Raw genomic sequence first — 19,772 nt, 5'->3', positions numbered from 1 at the left:
TCCGCGTGGCTGGGAGGGGGGCTGAGAGGCGCTTTGCTCCGTGTCTCATCAGGGCCTTTTCCACACACAAGCGCGTCTCCTGCATGCATGGAAAGCTCTGCTTTTTTTGCCCCTTTCCCAGTCACTTCCACATTAATTAGTAAGGGTATCATTTTATAAATTACAGCTTCGTATCAGAGGAAAGCAGAGTTTATCTTAATTCAGTCAGCTGTGTGAAATACAGTACCCTAATTTTAGCCCGCCAGTTCTGCAGATCCCCATGGAGTAAGAGAATGACAGGTCTTCCGGAGAGAAATCCCAGTGGGTCCCTACAAGTCTCACTTTTGCCTCCAACAGCATCCCTGGTGAGGCTGCTGAAGGGATCCCAGGACACTGAGTGGCATCTTTTCCACCATTAGCAATTCAGATTTGAATGCGAATCCTCCAAGCAGCACATGAAAGCAGCCCCGGTTAGCTGTGGGGCTCAGAGGGGGGCCCAGGCAAGAGGCTCTGGCACAGAGGAGGCTGACAGGGGCCCAGGCTCCGGCACGCAGCAGAAGTCTGGGAGGGTGGTGTTAGAGTCGGTGATAAACACCAGACAATCTCAGTCCAAAAGGGGAAGCCTGACAGTCTTAACTGTAACCGAGCCAAGCGGGCACGACTGCAATTACAGCCTTGATTGCTCCTGCTGGGAGCCCTCGGGAGGAATACCGGGTGGCAGGGCAGGGACGGATGACGCGAGTGCGGCTGTGGAGCAGCTCCCCGTGAGGAGGAGGGCCTGCAGGGCCACCACGGGCCACAGGAAAAGCAACAGGGGCAGCTGGGCTGGAGTGCGCGTGTGTCCGAGGAACGGTCTCCCCTCGCCGGCATCACCCGTCTCGTGCGCTTGCTGTATACATCTCTCTACTCTCCTTCGTGGCACTGAAATCATCCCCGACTCAGAGTGGTGGGGCCCTGGCTCCCTTCCCACCGCCATGACTCTGCTCAGACGCTTTGCTGCTTCCTGTGCTCAGAGCTGGAACCCGGGGCAGCAAGGACTCGGGCATTCAGGTCCTGGGGAGGGACTCGTTGGGATGCTGTCAGTGTGTAGGAAATGCCTCGGGCCCCCAGAATGCTCTGAAAACCACAGACAACTCTGGTAATTCTAGGAATTACCAGAGGTAGGCGATCATCTGGACAAGTGAGGTAACCGGGCTAGGATGAGGCCCAGGCATCAGGAGGTTTGCGGCCCCTTCCCCCAGGTGACGGCTGTGCATTCAAGGTTGAGACTGCTGGTCCAGACGCCTATGTGCAATGCCACACCGGACAACCTTATCGCCTTCTACCACTGCTGAAGACCGGGGGCACTTTGGGAATTCATGCTGCCTTTTCAAGAAAGAATGTGCACTTGGACGTGAAACCCAAAGAAGGCTCATCCCCTTGGAGAAGTGCCAGCGGCCTGGAAGGTGAGATCAACCGTCACCTATAAGAGATCTCTTAGAACACCCAGGAAGTACCGGTCCTTCCCTGCATGCGGTGCCCGGGATGCCTGACAGAACGACGTGAAGACCACCATGTGGGAATGTGGCCTAGAAGGCTCCAGAGCCGGCAGGCACGCCTTGGACACAGAGCCTCTACTGCTGTCCATGCACCTCTGGCACCCACGGCACACCGGCTGCCTGAGGCACCAGGGGACCTACTTGCAAGGAGCAAAGACTTCCAGGGGCTGGAGGAAGGAAGCTCCTACTTGTCAGTTAAACAAAAAGAATAATCCACAGCCCCCTTTGCAGTGTGTACTTTCACTGTCATCCAACAGCCCATTACCATGTCACAGCACAGCGCACCCTTCCATAGGTCACTTTGTTTAAAATGACATGGCTAATGCACATGTCAGCAAGCTGACAGTCCTGCCCGTCCTTCAGAGATAAAAACCGCAAGGCGAGAGCCTGTTCTTATCTAGGGGACATGCATTGGTCTATCATCCAAGTCAGGCAGAACATGATTTCTCCAGAGAGCACTTTTTTCATTTCCTGATTTTAAGGAAATCAAATAAGCACCATTTGTCTTCATCTGAATATGCTTGACCTGCTCAAATGATGATGTCTCGCATTTTATAACAGGCTACATATGCTGAATTCAAATTAACGACAGTACAGAACAAGAGCCTTTAGATCTCTCTTGGAGGCTGGCAGCAGAGAAGGAGGGAAAATTCTGGGCTGGATGGGAAGACCCCACCGAATACCAACTGCAGGGTTCTGAGTAAAATCCACAAACCAATAGGATGTGAGAGGCAGAGAATAGGGCTCAAGAAATCCAGCTACGCAGGACAGACCCGGAAACTGGGGAGGGGATTACTGGTCCCTTCCTTTCGGTGCCGAGCAATATAGAAACCGTGATATTCAGGTAACTCTTTTTGAAATACATAAGGTAGGAATAAAATTAGGAAGAAATTTGGTTGGGGGGTTGGGACAGCTAGAAAGAAAGACCAAACAGACATACGATCCCTTTGCTTCAGGCGCAGAAAATTTGCTTTACCAGGCTGTGATCCAATCTTCTGAAAGCTCAAAAACTGAGCTCCTTTCTTGATCCATGATGAACTGGATACCCAGAGGCTGGCGGCCATCAGCCTCAAAAGAGAGCATGTACCTGCAGGAAGAACCACCCTCCCACCTGGCCATCCACCTGGATGAGAAGAGAGCCGTTCCCACCCGAGCTCTCTACGATGACAGTCCTAGAAACACACCATTCCTGTTTCTATCAAGAAGGCCAATATGTACAGAAAAGCAGGAAGAGGCAGGGAGGTCAGTAAAAGCAATGGAGAAATGACATTATAAATGCAGACTAGCAAGTTTAATGTTCTGAGGATTAAAAAAGAAAAATCAGATGGTTATGGAAATAGTTTCCTCTTTTAAAAATTATTATAAAGTGAAAACTTGATTTTACATGTATCTAATATTAACGGACGTGTTTAAAAAAAATGGACGTCACAAAGTAAATACGTTATTTCTTATCGTAGGAAATGCCACTGTGTAAATATAACTGGTCTTTGCAGAACAGAAAAGGTGTGGTCAGTATGAAGCTGGCATCCCACCACCCTGTAATTATGTGGGGGAACCACGGTGCTCAACTGTGCCCACAACGGTGGGGCGGGGGGGGCTTACCTTCTCTTCCTGGTCACTGTCGCTGTCACACTGAAAAGAAAGACAAGAGAATAGGGTTAGTTCAAAAATTGATTAGAGTTTTGTTTTTGATTCAGAAAAAAATAAATAAATAAAAAAGGAAAGACAAGCAAAGGAAATAGGAAATGTTGCCTGAGCTGTAAAGAGTTTCTTCAGCTCAAATGCTCATAAGCCGAATCAGAAGCAAAACCCTGAGAAGCTGCTCTGTTGATTTCATTTGATGCCTGTGCTCTGTGGTCCTTCTTGTGGCCTGTGGACAAGGTCTGGCAAGGTGCCTGATCACAACGGTGAGCACCCCACTGCACGGGAGAGGGGGTACCCACTAAGGAGCCAATCCAGCCGCAGTATCAAGGTGAATCAGGGTCATTCACTGCGATTCAGAGCAAATCAATATCTTAATGGAGACCTTCTACCTTCAGCTAATGTGAATGGTTGTCTCTCTCCTGGTGCTTTTTACACAGAAAAAGAGGTAAACCTCTGGACGCTGCGTTCTCTCATTTGGACTCGGAAGGAAACAGAACAGAATGGGCGGAGCTCACCAGTTGTGATGGCTGCCTTTCCTAAGGCCCCGAAAAAAAGAGGGAATGTTCTCTACAAAAAACACACCAAGGACAGGAAGAGGTCAGGGAAGCAAATCAATAATATGGGCAGAGAAATATGTTTTAAGGCAGCAGACTCATATCATATCTAACAGATCCCAAATTCTGACTGGTGAGCTAAGTTTGGGATAATCAGAGAATGAGTTAACTCAAAACTTTGGCTTCCTCATTAGATGTGAGGGGGAAAAAATAAAAACCACATTTTCTTTTTTAAACGAAGAGTGTTTGTTATCCATCGGATTCGAAAAAGGGGGATGTGTTTTGTCAGAATGAATGCACAGCAGATCAATACGTTCCTTCATTCTCTCAACAGTCCTTGATGAGCACCACTAAGCTAGACAGATATTCGACCGAGACACAGGACTGGCCCTGGAGTAGCTTTCAGGTTGGCAGTAGAGAGGAAGCTAGAACACAAACACTGAGCAGAGGTGTGGCGTGATGAGAGCCATAGTCCATTAGGATGACTTCTCCTGGGGCGGAGGACAGACCACGCGCTGCGGGGGAAGACACAGGTCATGGGTGACCGTTTGGCAACTGTTATAGCACTGTCTAAACCAGCACGACACATGGTTGAAGAAAGGGAGGAACAGATGGCACAGCAATTCTGAAGGTAGAACCGAAAGGACATGGTAACACATGCATATGAGAAACAAGGAAGAGGGATGAGTCTAGGATGATGCCAAGGTTTTTAGTGTGGCCACCTGGACACGGGAGTTGATGTAGCTATGAACAGAAACAGAAAATAAATTTGCTTACACAACAGCCACTACTGGCTAGATACCCACAGTTATTCACAAACCCCTTCTCTCTAGTCTGTACCTTCTCCTGACATTTTGAGATTGAAAAAGACAGGTAGACGCTCTTTTCCAACTTTCCTTGCAGGTAAGGGTGGCCATACGACATGCTCTTGGCTGAGACTTGAGGAAATGTCTGCTGAAGGCTCTGAAAAATGTTCCTCTCCTCAAAAAAAGAAGAAAAGCAGGAAGCACTGGCTTCTTGCCTTTAGAACATGATTGTCCGAGGATGTGATGTCCAGATCTGTGGCAGCCACCTTGCGAAAATGAGGCAGCAAGTCTAAGTACAAAAACAAGATGGCGATGGCACGAAGGAGACACTTGAACCAACCTAACAGCAGCCTGCCGCTGGACATTTGTGTTCAGATAAAAATAAGTTACCTTATCATTTAAACCATTGTTAGAGAGCTGTCAATTGAGAGTAACAAAGACTCCATCCAAATGGACACCTTGCTATTATAAGACACACCTGGGGGATTACTTCCTCTTTCTAGCTTACCCTCTCTGCACTGTATTTAGGAACTCACATCACAAACTCCTAGTCTAGAAGGTTCTTTTTTTTTTTTTTTAAAGATTTTATATATTTAACAGAGAGAGCCAGCCAGCGAGAGAGGGAACACAAGCAGGGGGAGTGGGAGTGGAAGAAGCAGGCTCCTAGCGGAGAAGCCTGATGTGGGGCTCAATCCCAGAATGCCAGGATCACGCCCTGAGCCGAAGGCAGACGCTTAACGACTGTGCCACCCAGGAGCCCCAAGACTAGAAGGTTCTATCATTTTCTACTGTCTGTGCTGGCTCCTCCATGCCACAGGGCGATCAGAGTTTTAGTGACCATGCTTTAACCAAGTACGGCTTCATTGTTTTCAACCAGGTTTCCAAACTCAGATGGTCTCAACTTACTTTTGCCTGATGAGTGATTTCTCTATTATAATAAACCAAAAGAGGCGAGATGAAGACTTTGAAGGCCTAGAACAACAGACCGATGAGGTTCTCTTCTCCTGATTGTGTGATTTTTTTTCCCATTGCCTTTAATTAGGGCTTCTTTGAGGTTCCTAAGTTCTGGGCAGATTTTCAAGAGTGACAAGGCATGATTCAGGAGGGCACGTGGAAGAGAGAAGCGTGTTGTGCCAGGCGGGCTCCTCTCCCCAGATGTTCCCAGTCCGCCTTGTGAGGTAATCAACGACAGCCGAAGGCTATGGCACAGCCCTTGCCCACATCCCCAAGGACTGGTGTGCAGGGGGCAGCAGGAGTGGGGAGGCTGGGAAAGAGCCACTGCTGTCCATGCCCCCCCACCAATCCTCACAGTAGTATGTCCCTGGGAATGGTTATTTCTATCAACGTGTTAAGCTTTCTGCTTTCCAACAGTCCAGTTCTAATTTCAAGGTCCACTTAATTCTGCATCAAGTAATTACTGATATACCCAGAAGCACCTTGTCTCCAGAGTTAAGCATATGGTGAAGAACTGAGACCTACTGGTATCCATTATGGAAGCAGCACGGATGCCAAGCCGATTAAAAATGCTCAGGCTCCCCACACAACATGCCGGGTGAGTGACAGCTCCTCGACAAGGCCAGTCGCAGAGTCTGCCAAAACAGTCTCTGCTGCACTGGGGCCCACATGGTGCGCTGAGAAAACAGTTCCATTTCTGGTATTAAATTCCCATACTGACCCGAGGACTTTGCCGTGAGCTCAGCAGGAGCGCACCATCCAATTTACAGCTCCGCTCTCCGGAGCCTCGAGTGCCAGCCCCTGGCAGAGACGAATGATGGTCAACCCCTCCAGCTCATAAATTATGCAAAGGCAATAAATGCACTCAGCAAACAGCGCCTAACGTTTGCCTAGCCTGGCTCCTAACACACTGTGTAAAAAGCCAGAAGCTCGACACATACAAGAGGTCTATTCCACTCATAAAGGGGGTTTGTTGACAACCCCAGACGGAAAGCGAGCCACAGTCCTAAGGAGTCTTTCTGCTTCACTGGCAGCAGTTTATGGGCCTGCTTTATGAAAAAGAGAGGCTGTTTTATAGAGTCAGTGTGGGTAGAATTCATGGTCTCAAATTCACATTTAATACACTGTACAGCTTTCACACCCTGAGTTTGATACGTTGTGGATTTTAGGCCAAATGATTCTTGGTCTTGAAAGGTTAAAAGAAGAAGTGCCTGCTCCCCAATCCCTAGATACCCACTCCAATTTACAGGAGTTCACACCGAGCCACCTCCTGACTCAGGCGTCCGTTCTGCGGGAGGCTGAGAAGTGGGAAAGGCACGTCGAATGCACAAACGGAGTCCCGGCTGATTTGGCCATTTTAAGCATTTTGACATCAGGGTCCCCTCAATGGTTTATTAGCAAACAGGCTGCACGCTAACGACCAGCTTGAGGTGACAGGGTACTCTCCACGACTGGATTTCAAAGCCCTTTGAGAAACACTGAAAATATTTGCCTCCATTTTAAAAGTAAGAAGTGAAAAGGAACAAGTAGGCCTTACCCCCCCCGACAGGGAAGAATTCTTGCTCCCTGAGTCTTCAAATGCGTGACCCAAACCCACCACTGACAAAAGAGGGAAACAGGAGCACGAAATCCAAGCCACGTGCCTCAAAAACAGAATTCAGAAGGGGGCCAGTGCCGAAGCACGGTACCGTCGGCCACCGGAGCCCATCCCCACTCAGCTTCAACTTCTTCACCTTCTGTCTCCTCTGGTTTCACAAATCAGAAGTGAGCTTTTGGGGGCGACTTCTTCCTTTCGCACTTAATTCCCACCTTTTAAATGCTTCAACCCACCCACGTACCCACCCAGTATTTTCTCCTTTTAAAAATTAATGCATATTTACTGAAGATATTTTTAAAAACCACCCATGAACCTGCTACCCACAGGTAAACAGCTAATACACCTATATAATTCTTTCCAGTTTTTCCTCCATCCTTCCCACACACATTTTAAGAAATGAAAATAAATTCCTACTATATTGTAGTCTGCTTTGTTTTCACATAATGTGTCAAATATTTTGTTCAATGAGTGAAATTTGCCCTGTCACATCACTTTTTTTTTTTTTTAAAGGCTGTGCTGTGATCCACCGTATGGATTGTAAATAATCTAGTAAGAAAATTCCCCAGTGCTGTTATTTGTATTTTTTCGACTGAACGTCCTGGAATGTTCCCCTCATACGTACTCACCAATGCTGCTCTTCCTAGTATCTTCTCACGGCCCTTCCTTCTCTGCATATCCCTTAATGTCACTGTCTCCCCGGAGTTGAATCTGCAGTCCTATTGTTACTCTGTGATTTCCAGGGGAGCCCTTAAAGATTCCCTTGGTTCCATCTACTATTTATATGTTGAGACTAAAAAATTCTCTGTGCCTACCATCTGCCAGCTATGTGACTTTGGGAGAATTGTTTCAGTTCTCTGCATCTCAGTTTACTTGTCTGCAAAACGTGGGTAATAATGGCATTGCCCTCAAAGGACGGTCAGAATAAAACAAGTTAGCACATGTAAACAACTCAGACAAAATGCGTGGCACAGAGTCAGGGTAGACAGTAAATGTTATCAACGTATGTTTTTGTTTGCTATGCCCCCTTCCCAAAGCCCTGCAACCAGACTCAAGCAGCCATCTAAATCCAGACTCGCCATCTTTGCTCCCCTCAAATCTGCCCCTCTCCCACCATGTCCTTGGTAATACCTTCACCGTTCAGTCTCATCCTTGACTCCATTCTTGAGCAGACCTATCTTCTCTCTTACCCACATTACTGACTCTGCTTCCTAAATCCTCACCATCTCCACCGCTATGGCCGCTGCTTTAGTTCAGCCTTTTATTGCATCATGACAAGTGGCTAATAACTGCTTTCCGGGGCCTATGGTCTTCTCCTTTTCTAATCCAAGTCCTTACTGACCAGGGTGAATCTCCTCATTTTCCCTTTGATCATTATGACACTTCCCACGGCAATGAAAACTCTTCACGTTGCTTCGCCATGTCCAACCATTCCTCCAACACAGTGCATCTCAAGCTTTCTGTGGAGAAGGACCATTTGTTTTTGTTTTGTTTTCCTTAATTGCCAATACATCATAGACTGAAGCTTCTATAATATATAATAAAAAAATAAATTGCTAGGAAAATGAAAAGACATATAAAATATGTGTTATTATATTTAAGAGATATAAAATTACTCCATCGAATTGCTATGAAAGTTTCCAAATGCTTACTCTCAGCTGCCATGCTAATCTTGCAGTAGGTAAGCGAGAGCTCATGGCGTGGCCTCTGTCTGCACCTGCACTTCGAATAGCACTACCTTAACACACCCCTCACTCTCCCCACACTCAGGCACACTTGGTCACACGCCCAGGACTTATACTATCTTTGCACTTATCAATTCCCTCTGCCTGGAATTCTATTCTCACAAACACAGTTCCCTCTGTGAATTGTCTAATACTCTTCTTAGAATTAGGAGTTCTTAGAATTACAGTACTCTTCTTAGAATTAATTGTTTCTGTCTCCATCCCTTACAAAGCTGTATTTTCATTGTTTGCCACGAGAGACGTCCCTCCTAGAGAGTTGGCTCTGGGTGGGTAAGGGCAGTGCCTTGGGACATCGAAGGTACTCAATCACATTGATAAATCCATCTCATTCTTCTTTAGCATTCTTCAAACTGTGGTTGATTCCAGGTAACATAAGCAAACTACAATTCTGAAAAAACAAGGAATTCCAAAGAAAGAAGGCGTGGGGAACAATGACTAACTCAACGGCTTAACACAGTGCAGTGGAGAAGTTTGAACACACGGGGCAGGGTTAAAATCATCAGCAGAGCCTAGAGTTGGGGCCCAGAGAGAAATGCCTTCCATTAAAAGGCCCGGACAAGACATGATGATGATTTTATTGTCTATTCCTCAAAAGCAAACATTTCTCATTTCCATTTGGGAATCTCAATATCTGTGTTTTAAGACTCTGATCCAAATCGAAATAAGTCAAGGCCTGCGACACCTCTCCGCCTCATTCAGAATGAAGGAACAAGATGGAATTCTAGGTACCTCGTGATGGAATGCATTCTTAAGCGGAAAGTGGCAATCATTGAATATATCACATACAATGACATTGAGGAGGGCACTGCTCTCTATTCTGCTCAATGGACCTTGCTGGAACAGTTATTTTGTATCTCAAATCCATTTATCATTGCCACCAAAGATGTCAGGGCTGAACACCATCACTGAACAAAGTTATTTTATTCTTCTTTCTGCCTAAAGAAAATAAGAGGAAAATGAGGGAGAACCCCAACTTGTAAACCACAGCATCTAACATCAAGTACAATTTAACTTTGCCAGTGACAAAACAAACCGATTTCCCTTTGGGGCAGGCGGTTTGTCTACGACTGTAAAGACATCCCTCACCTAAAAGCAATTTCAGAAGAAGCCACCGAGAGAAAACATGACACTTATTTTCTTATTTAAAGAAGTAAGGTAGCAGCGCAGTGACTAGAAACATGTCCGCCACCATCTTCCTGTCTGCCCAGTTCCTTGTACATGCACAGACATGGAGTCATTCTGTGCCCACATATGGCAACTCTGATGTTGTCTGTCTTCCGTCACCCCACAAAGCCCTCGTTTCACACTGTTCACACTGCTCTCACATCGACTTTGGGCTGTAAGTGAAATTCAAAGCTATTGGGAACCTTGAAATAAAAGGAATATTTTAATCCTGAAAATGGTTTGAGGTACTCTTACTGATGGTAAAATGATGCCATTGGCCCTCTTCCCTCCCATCGCAGCAGTAACTACGCCTGATCAAATAAAACAGCTCTAAAAAAGCGAAAGAGTAATCGAGAGACTTGTTTGCCAAACAGTGGTTTAAAAATATGAGAATAAAGTTTCTGACAGTCACAAAATGAGCACATTAGAAAATAATCTAAGGTCTACCAATCTTTAGCTGTTCAGGAGCTAGAAAGGAGAGCAAATCTTCAGAAGCTTCTGGAATTCTGTACTGGTGACCTATTATTCCTATGGGGAGCTCTCAGAACCTGGCATTTTTGCAAGTTCTCAGCTTGAATTGGCCAGGGCTCAAATAGCCAACGTGATCTGAGGGGGCTAACAGAACACTTCTTATTCTCCTCCGGGGTCTCTCAGATGATCACCCACTTTAATTCAACAAATAATTTTTAAAGCGTCTACTATGTGCTAGGTTCATTCTGACCACTCATTAGAAGTACGAACACATTGCCAGAAATCAAGTTGTCCAAGTTTGAAGTTCTGAAGGTCACAAATTAATTTTCAACATTTTTTTTCCTTTTTGTCACTTTCAAATCCAGGTATATTTCATAAAACAATCTGTATGCTGTAAATTTCCACTTAGCTCATTAAAATATTGTTGGGCTTTTTGGAAGTGGAAGAAGTGGATATTTCACAAATCTTTGGAGTTCAGCTTTTTTTCTTCCCCCTTAGAAGAAAGGAAGTCACACTTTGCCAAGTATAAACATACATAAACCCCAAAGATGAAATTTACTTAAAACCCAGAGCCCACAAGCCTCAGTGGTTGCCAAAATGAGAAAAATGAGTTTCTTGTCCAAAGGTAAAACTGACAGTCTAGGGCCGGGTGATTTGTAAATGATCTCTTTTAAGCTTAAGCAACAGATCCTTTGCCTCTTTGTCATTGATTTACTGATTCTAAGTCATCAATAGCATTAATCCCTACCTGCCTGGGGACCGATTACAAATGACTTTGAAGATGGTGTGAAGCGAGAGTTTATTATGAGACCACAGTATTATTACCGGGGAGACCTTCTCAGCTATATTATCTGGCAGGATTATATTTGTGACCCCCTGTAATGTTGCAATCTTCCCTTTCCAGATCACAGCTGCTTGCTTCTTTGGGTGGGGCCTGAGCCCCCTGGGTTTGCTTCAATGAAACCTTGGTTCTTTTCAGAGTCCTGCGTGTGCCAATAAAACCCAAATTTGCTGATGAGTAAAAAGGAAAAGCATGTTATGGGTTAAAATAATACAAGAGTCTATTTTTTCCGCTGTGTTGTGATCCATAGAAATCACCCTGAGCCTTTTCCCTTTCTTCTCTGCCTGGGAAGCCAATTGCTTTGATTGCAGTGATATGAGCTAGCTAAAATGACTTGCCCTTGCTTGTGAGGCAAATGGAACATGCTAATAGAACTTATCGCATTACCCGATGCAAAAGTGCCATAGCTCATTACTTTAAGATAAAAGGATATCATTGCAGACGGCAAGCAGAATTGACTTTCTGAGGCCCGGCTTGATGATGATTTAATCAACTGCTCTCTTTCACTTCTCATCTCTGCGCCTGTCGGTTTCACAGGTGCCGTTAAATGAGACACTCAGAAAGTGAGCGGAGGGAAAGAAATTGCTGTCATTACTTTTCAAGAAAGGAGGTATGCAAATTTTCGACAGAAAGATTGCGTTCATAATGGGCCTGGTAAAATACAAGGATCATGCTTGACAGGTGAGGGCAAGCCATTCGTATGTCCTTAAAGCGGAGCAACCGTCCTCGTTTAGAAATGTGCTCGGTAAGAGAAACTACAAATGAGAGACCGGGTGGGGCCAGAGCCCAGGCGGGCTGGACTCGCACAGGGTTGGTCTGTGCGGGTCCAGGTTCTAGAATGCGGGTGGGAGCTCAATCTTGAGGAAACCAAAGCCAGATGATCAGATAACAAAGCCTGGTAGCTCTCAGTCTGAACCAAAATGACAACGAGCTCTTGCAAAGCCCATCTTCTCTTTCACCTAGACTGTGGGGCCAGTTTGCCTGGATTCAAATCTTGGCTCTACTACTTACGATCTGGAGGGCCTTAGGTAACTAACTTAACCGTTCTGTGCCTCCCAGGGCTGTTGAGAGCATTCAAGTTCATAAAAATATAATAAAATATGTGTGTGTGTGTGTGTGTGTGTATAAACATTAAAAGGTGTAGAACCATGCCTGATACATAGAAGGCACTCAGCAGATGTCAGCAAGCACGCATGCATTCATTCATTCTTCAACGAAGACTGAGTGTCTTTTTTTTTTTTTTTCCTTAAGAGGATGTGTGCCAGGTGCTGGAATCCTACCTCGCAGTGGTTTCAATAGAATACAATTAATTCTTCATTGATTTTGCGTATATAAGTCTCGCTCCCCTGGCAGATGGTGAGCTCCTCGAGAGAGTACTCCGGTTGTCCCTGGAATCATCACAGGGCCTAGGGCAGTCTTAAGGACCCTAAAAGATGCTCAACACCGATCTGATGATTTATGGATTCCCCCTCCCTCCCTCCTTCTCCTCATTGCATATATCTGACACTGCACGAAGAGCATAAGCCCTCAGAGGAATCTCCTCTTGGAGCAGGAAATTCGTCTTTAGTGGGGACCCTCAGGCAATCGCCATGTGGCCTAGCCTGGGAAAGGAACAGACAGTCTGGCCTGAACCACCTTCAGAAAGGCATGATGAATCTGAATAGATTAAATGATCGGGGTAGTATGAACAGAGATGTTTTTTCATCCACTTTGCCTTCAATAGGTAATTGTTCTATTTTCTCCAACACTCAAAGTAAAAGCATCTTTCTTAAAGTGCCTGTAACTCTGAGTCTTTTTCCCCAGGTAATGAAGCCGCTGCAAGCCATTCTTCCTTCCAGCCCCTAAGGTTGTGAGGCGCAGAATGCAGCTCCTGCTTTCCGTGCTAAGTGGCACCTACATGATTCAATTCCTAGCCGAAGGGACAACAGCAGGAGGGGAGGGTCCATGACAGCAGAGGAGCTCTGAGCCCTCTATTTTGGAAAAGCCTGGTTCGGGGTAGGGATTCTGCATCTCGGAGCATCTTTTCCCCTACAATAGCCAGCCGACAGCCATCAGTCATTAGAAAAGAATGTTCTGACAACAGCTCTGGGAGGGAAGTGTTAGGACTCCTCTGTTTTCAAGATGAGAGGTTAAGGCTTCCAACGGCACAGGCGATACTTGAACCCAGTTCTGTCCTCCGCTGCTCATGTTCCCAGCAAGGACAATAGAGCCCCGCTCGCTCTCTCACGCACTGTACAAAGAGACTACTTGAAAAACATCTTTCTGATTAATTGCTTGGCATGGGTAGAGGCAGGCTGACACTGAGAAGAGGTTGCAATGACCATAAGTGGCAGTGAATGCAGCCAGGCCGCCACATTTCTACCCCACCCCAGGCAGCTCTCCCTTAAGAGGAGAACCTAGCACAGTACCTGGCTCTGGAAAGTGCTCATTAAATCTGAGGCTGACCTAGGTTCAAATTCTGATCCCTCTAACTTAGCAGCCATGCAGTCTTGGCAAAGGCACATAATATCCTGGAGCCTACCTTTCTTTTTTTTCCAGGCTGTAAATGGCAATGATATATACCCCACGGAATTTTTGTTAGAATGAAATGAGTTCAAGCATTTGAAAGCAGCCAGAAAGAAATACTAATAGCTTTACTTTTTCCAACTCTTTCATGAAAGAAATGCTATATCACACACAGAAATGAGGTAACGATCGTTACTTAAATGTTGGGTTTAATTTCTTTATAATTTTATTGCCAGACGGGAAATCATATTCCGGAAGAATTTCTGCTTGGGAGGTGTTTGAAGACTCGCTACTACACTAGACAGAAAGAGAAACAACAGCCCAAACAAACAAGCAGAAACAGAAACTATCATTCCCTCTCAAAGTAGAATAACAAATGGTTTTATTTCACTGATAAAATACACGCATGCCTTGGGAGATATATTGCAGGCTTGGTTCCAGACCACTGCAATAAAATGAATATCGAAATAAAGCGAGTTGAATGAAATTTTTGGTTTCCCAGCGCATATAAAAGTTATGTTTACACTACGCTGTAGTCTATTAAGTGTGCAATAGCACTATGTCTAAAAAAAACAACGTCCACATCTTAGTTAATAAATACTTTATTGTGAAAAAATGCTAACCACCACCCGAGCTTTCAGTGAGTCGTAACCTTTTTGCTGGTGGAGGGTCTTGCCTCCGTGTGGCCGGCTGCCGACGGATCAGGGTGGTGGCTGCTGAACGCTGGCGTGGCCGTGGCCATTTCTTAAAATAAGGGGGCCATGAAGTTCGCCACAACGATTGAAATCACGAACGATTTCTCTGTGGCATGTGATGCTGATAGCGTTTCACCCACAGGAGAGTTTCTTTTAAAATTGGAGTCTACCTTCTCAAACCCGTTTGCTGCTTTATCCATCCGTTTATGTCATTTTCTAAATCCTTTGTTGTCATTTCAACAGTATTCATAGCATCTTCACCAGGAGTAGATCTCATCTCAAAAACCACTTTCTTTGCTCATGCATAGGCAGCAACTCCTCATTCAATAAAGTTTGATCACGAGATTGCCGCAATGCACTCCCATCTTCAGGCTGCACATCTGATTCTGGTTCTCTTGCTGCTTCCACCACCCCTGCAGTGACTGCCTCCCCTCACATGCTGAACCCCTCAAAGTTATCCATGAGCATTGGAATCAACTCCTTCCAAACTCCCATTAGTGTTGATACTTGACTTCTTCCTATAAAATTGTGAGTGTATTTAATGCCATTGAGTATGGTGAAGCCTTTCCAGAGAGTTTCCAATTTATGTTGCCCAGATCTATCAGAGAAATCACTACGTATGGCAGCTACAGCCTTATGAAATGTATTTCTTAAACAGTAGGGCTTGAAAGTCGAAATGACTCCTTGATCCACGGGCTGTAGAATGGATGTTGTATTAGCAGGTATGAAAATAACATTAATCTCATTCTACGTCTCCATCAGAGTTCTTGGGTGACCAGCTATGTTGTCAATGAGCGGTAATATTTTGAAAGGAATCTTATTTTCTGAGGAGTGTGTCTCAACAGTGGGCTTAAAATATTCAGTAAACTATCTGTCAACAGATGTGCCTTCATCTATGCTTCATTGTTCCATTTATAGAGCACGGGCAGAGTAGATTTAACACAATTCTAAAGGGCCCTGAGATTTTCATAATGGTACATGAACACTGGCTTCAACTAAAAGTCACTCACAAGAGTTGGCTTGTCCTTCGAAGCTTTGAAGCCAGGCACTGACTTCTTCTCTCTAGCTACACAAGTCCTCGGTGGCATCTTCTTCCAATAGAAGGCGGTTTCATCTACACTGAAAGTCTACTGTTGGGTGTAGCCCCCTTCACTGATGATCTTAGCTAGAGCTTCTGGATGGCCTCCTGAGGCTCCTACATCAGCATTTGCTGCTTCCCCTTGCACTTTGATGTTGCAGAAGTGGCTTCTTTCCTTAAACCTCATGAATCAATCCCTACTAGCTTTAAACTATTCTTCTGCAGCTTCCTCACCTCTCCCAGCCTTCAAAGAATTCAAGAGAGGTTGGGCCTTGCTCTAGATTGGGCTTTGGCTTCAGGGAATATTGTGGCTGGTTTGATCTTCTATCTAAACCATTTGAATTTTCTCTATGTTAGCAATAAGGCTGCTTCATTTTATCATTCCTGTGTTCATTAGAATAACAATTTTAATTTCCTTGAAGAACCTTTCCTTTGCATTCACAACTTGACTAACTGTTTGGTGCAAGAAGCCTTGCTTTTGGCCTCTCTTAGCTTTAGACAAGCTTTCTTCACTAAGCTTAATCATTTGTAGCTTTTGATTTAAAGGGAGAGACTTGACACTCTTCCTTAAACACTCGAGAGGTCATTGTAGGGTTATTAATTGGCCCAATTTCAAAATCACTGTGTCTCAGAGAATAGGGAGGCCCAAGGAGAGGGAGAGAGATGGGGGAACAGTCAGTGAGCGGAGCAGTGAGAACACACACAACCATTATCTATTAAGCTTACTATCTGATGGGAGCACAGTTCAGGTCACCCCAAAACAATTACAATAGTGACATCAAAGATCACCGGTTACAGATCACCATTACAAATATAATAAAAATGAAAAAGTCTGAAATACTGTGAGAATCACCAAAACATGACAGAGAAATGAACTGAGCAAATGGTGCTGGGAAAACGGCACTGATAGAATTGCTTAATTCAGGGTTGCCACAGACCTTCAATTCAGTGCGAGTAAAACAAGGTACGCGGTAAAGCACCACACAGGGAAGTGCAGTAAGATGAGGTATGGCTGTGCCGACAAGGCAAGACACCTTAGAATTCAATTTTCGAAGTGTTCCTTTAGGTTCCTGATGCACGTTTTTCTGGGTGGATATAATAATCTGGATTTATTGTTTAGTCAAAGAGTAGTCAGGAACCTGTGCGTAGGAACTAAAGGAGAACGCACAGATATGAGAGTTGGGAGTCAAATATGTATGTTATGCAGAGAACAGTGACGATGTGTCGGTTTTGACAAAGCAAGATGTTCACTCGAATTCAAATTGGCAAAATAAATCAATGGGCAGATAGAACGGAAATCAAAAATGTCAGGTGTTTATTGGTACAACTAGGAAGCCAGCCATCTTGGAATCTGCCCAGGGATTCTGACCAATCAGGGTTGGGAGCGACCTGGATAGCCCTTCGCACAGAATTTATACATATGCAAGGCCGACTTAAGGACTTATCTAACTGAGCCAACCAACACAGTAACCTTGGGAGGAGATGAAACTTTTGAGAGCATCAACGTTGGTAGTTGCACACATTCGTTGGGAGAATATAACCAAAATGCCTGGGACTTAGGCACACTCAACAAACAGTACAAACAGACTACTTCTATCCCATTTCAGAATGCCTGTTCTCTCTCCCATAGATATGAAGGCTTTCTCTGACTTCTCTGCCTCTTCAACACTGTGGTCGCAGTTTGCTTATATCCTGCTCTTCCTGAATCTGACACTTGAAAGGTGCTCAATAAATACATGTGAAAGAATGAATTTGGAAATTACATGAGCAAAATATCTGAGGAAAGGTGTCATGGAAACTGTTTCATTGAGGAGATAAGAAATAAACAGTGGTTACTGGAATGAATACTGAAGTGTTTGAATGTATGGGTGCCTGGATGTGTGTATGAGAAAGACACAGAAATAATTTCAAGGTAAGAGAAAATCCAAAGAAAATAACACCATACATTTGAAGAAATCCAATTTTAAGGTTATTCCTTTAAGAAAATCAGGAGAATCAAAATCCTAAAATATTTCTTTTTACATTGGACTCACTTCAAGCCAACTGAACCAGCTGGAAGGGAAGAGGAAAGGGACCATGGTGCTCTCATACTGCTGAAACATAATGGCCACATTAGCAACTTCCCACCCGTTAGACTTTTGTTTTGGTTTTAAAATGCAAGAGAGTGAAAAGCGGAGCTAAAGGAATAGAAATATGGTCGAGAAAAAGTGATTTACAAATGTTAGAGGGCAGCGGTTCAAGAAGATCCAAAGACATGGTGGGCTGCCATTCCAGAGGATCCAGAAACTGATTTCGCTTCCCCCATCCCCCATCAAGCACTTCACTCTTACCCCTGTTAGAATCCATCATATTCATAACTGGCATTTCAAATTAAATTGTACCTAACAACAGTCTTTATTTTAGGATGGGCTTGAAAGCCTATCTTATAAATCATAAACAAGGAAGGGTAGGATTACTATAAATTGTCTGCAAGAAAATACAAATCGCCAAGATAAAAACACCCACTGGTCTGCCAGTCTCAAGTTTCCTGTTTTGACATACTATATGCAGTAATTTGGTGCCCACAATCTCTTATTAGAAAATGAATGTGCTATTTTTCTGAATGCTGCAATTACAATAATTGAATTTAAAATGGGGATTGAGTTTCTCTATTTGGAGGAAAAGAATAATTGTGTATTTCTGATTAAAATCAGGGGGACTGAAAAGGGGTTGTATGAATTCCAGCTTCAGTCTCCCTCAGTGACTCCTCGTGAGGCCAGAGGAAAGAAATGTTCAAGAGCAGAGAAAAGGACCAGCTCCTCAGCAGCAGGCACCGTCTTTGGCCTCATTTGCTTTGTCTCCTGGCCCTCCGTCACAACACCCCTGTGACAGAGGCAATCAGAGCACCATGGCATGGCTACGTTGTAAATGGCAGCCATGCTGGAGCTTCCCACTGTGTCAAAAATTAAGAGTTAAAATGCAAGGAAAACAAACATCTCTTTGTGTTGAAAATGCCTGTCCCCTTTCAGACAGCCAACATTTTCGAGTAGTTTTTATTTCTTCTTTACAGAACCTCTTCTGGGTGGTGGTGGGGGGGCTCGTGCGGTTATCATGGCGAAGAGTCAGGGGACAAGGGAACTAATGATATTTTCTAGAGCGTTCAGCTTCTTTTATTTTACCAAGAAGTTATAGAAAAAGCTATCTTTAAAGATAGCTGGTTCCAATGTAAGAAAGGAGAATGGATCCAGAAAGAACAGGGCTCTCTTGCCTTTGTAATGCCTTTTAATTTTATTTTTGATAAATAAATTCAGGTTTCTGAAACCCCAATTTATCCAAATGTGAAGGTGAAACAGAGTCTCACAAGTCCACTTAAATATTCCTTAAAATATAACTTCCTAAGAAAAGAGAACAGTTTTTCCGGCACAAAATGAGCCATGGACTGTCCCTTTATATTGCTTACTTTTTATTTTAAGTGGCTTTAATGGCTTTATCGAGCTATAACTGACAAGAATAAACTAGCCATATTTAAAATGCACTATTTGACACGTTTGTACATAGGCATACACCCACGAAACCATCACCGCAGTCAAGACGGTGGACACACCCCCAGCCCTCAAGTCTCCCGCGAGCTCCCTTGTTACTCCTGCTCTCCCCTCCCTGCCCATACCGCCCCTCCCCCCGCCGATCTGCTTTCTGTCACTACAGATTAGTGTGTATATTTTCTAGAGTTTTATATAAATGGAATCATACAGTATGTACTCTTTTTGTCTGGATTCTATCATTCACTGCTTACTATTCGGACGCCTAATTAAAAGGGAGCCTCCTAGCTCCAGAGCAGAAGGCGGCCTGTGGAAGCCGTCTTGGCCAGGGTTTACTGTCATCCCCTAGGAATAGGACCGATTACTTGGTCTTACTTTATTCTTAGGCTTTATTATGTACTTCAGTAATCAATAAGCATTTCTATGGCAGAGGGTTTATTTTACTCTATAAATCCAAGAAGGAGAGAATGATATGAAGACATCAGTATGGATGGGCTCTGCTGCTCTGTAACACTATGAGGAGAGGGTGAGCAACAGATTTAAATCTAAGAAGGTTACAGAGCAGTCACAGCTCCTGGCTGGATGGCAGGAATCGTAAAAGACTCAGGCAAGATCTACAGCAATGCACCGTGAACCAATGGGACTCTCAGAGCAAAACAACAACAACAACAACAACAACAACAACA

The 19,772-nt window shown here is 44.5% G+C and overlaps 1 protein-coding gene across 5 annotated transcripts in view; it reads right to left on the bottom strand.

Annotated features, from left to right (window-relative positions):
• Positions 1-19,772, bottom strand: part of AUTS2 (activator of transcription and developmental regulator AUTS2) — a 1,104,184-nt gene that overhangs the window by 319,790 nt on the left and 764,622 nt on the right. For all 5 annotated transcript variants that reach the window (XM_087868306.1, XM_045786143.2, XM_087868320.1 and 2 more), the window contains one exon: positions 3,120-3,149. In XM_087868306.1, the coding sequence (XP_087724432.1) occupies positions 3,120-3,149 (30 nt within the window). The remainder of the gene's footprint in view (positions 1-3,119; positions 3,150-19,772) is intronic.

The sequence above is a fragment of the Ursus americanus genome, chromosome 2, assembly GCF_024610735.1.
Source record: "Ursus americanus isolate L20-20 chromosome 2, mUrsAme1.1.p, whole genome shotgun sequence".
Lineage (NCBI taxonomy): Eukaryota > Metazoa > Chordata > Mammalia > Carnivora > Ursidae > Ursus > Ursus americanus.
Note: the sequence above shows the minus strand (reverse complement) of the source record. Positions and strands in the feature narration are given on the sequence as shown.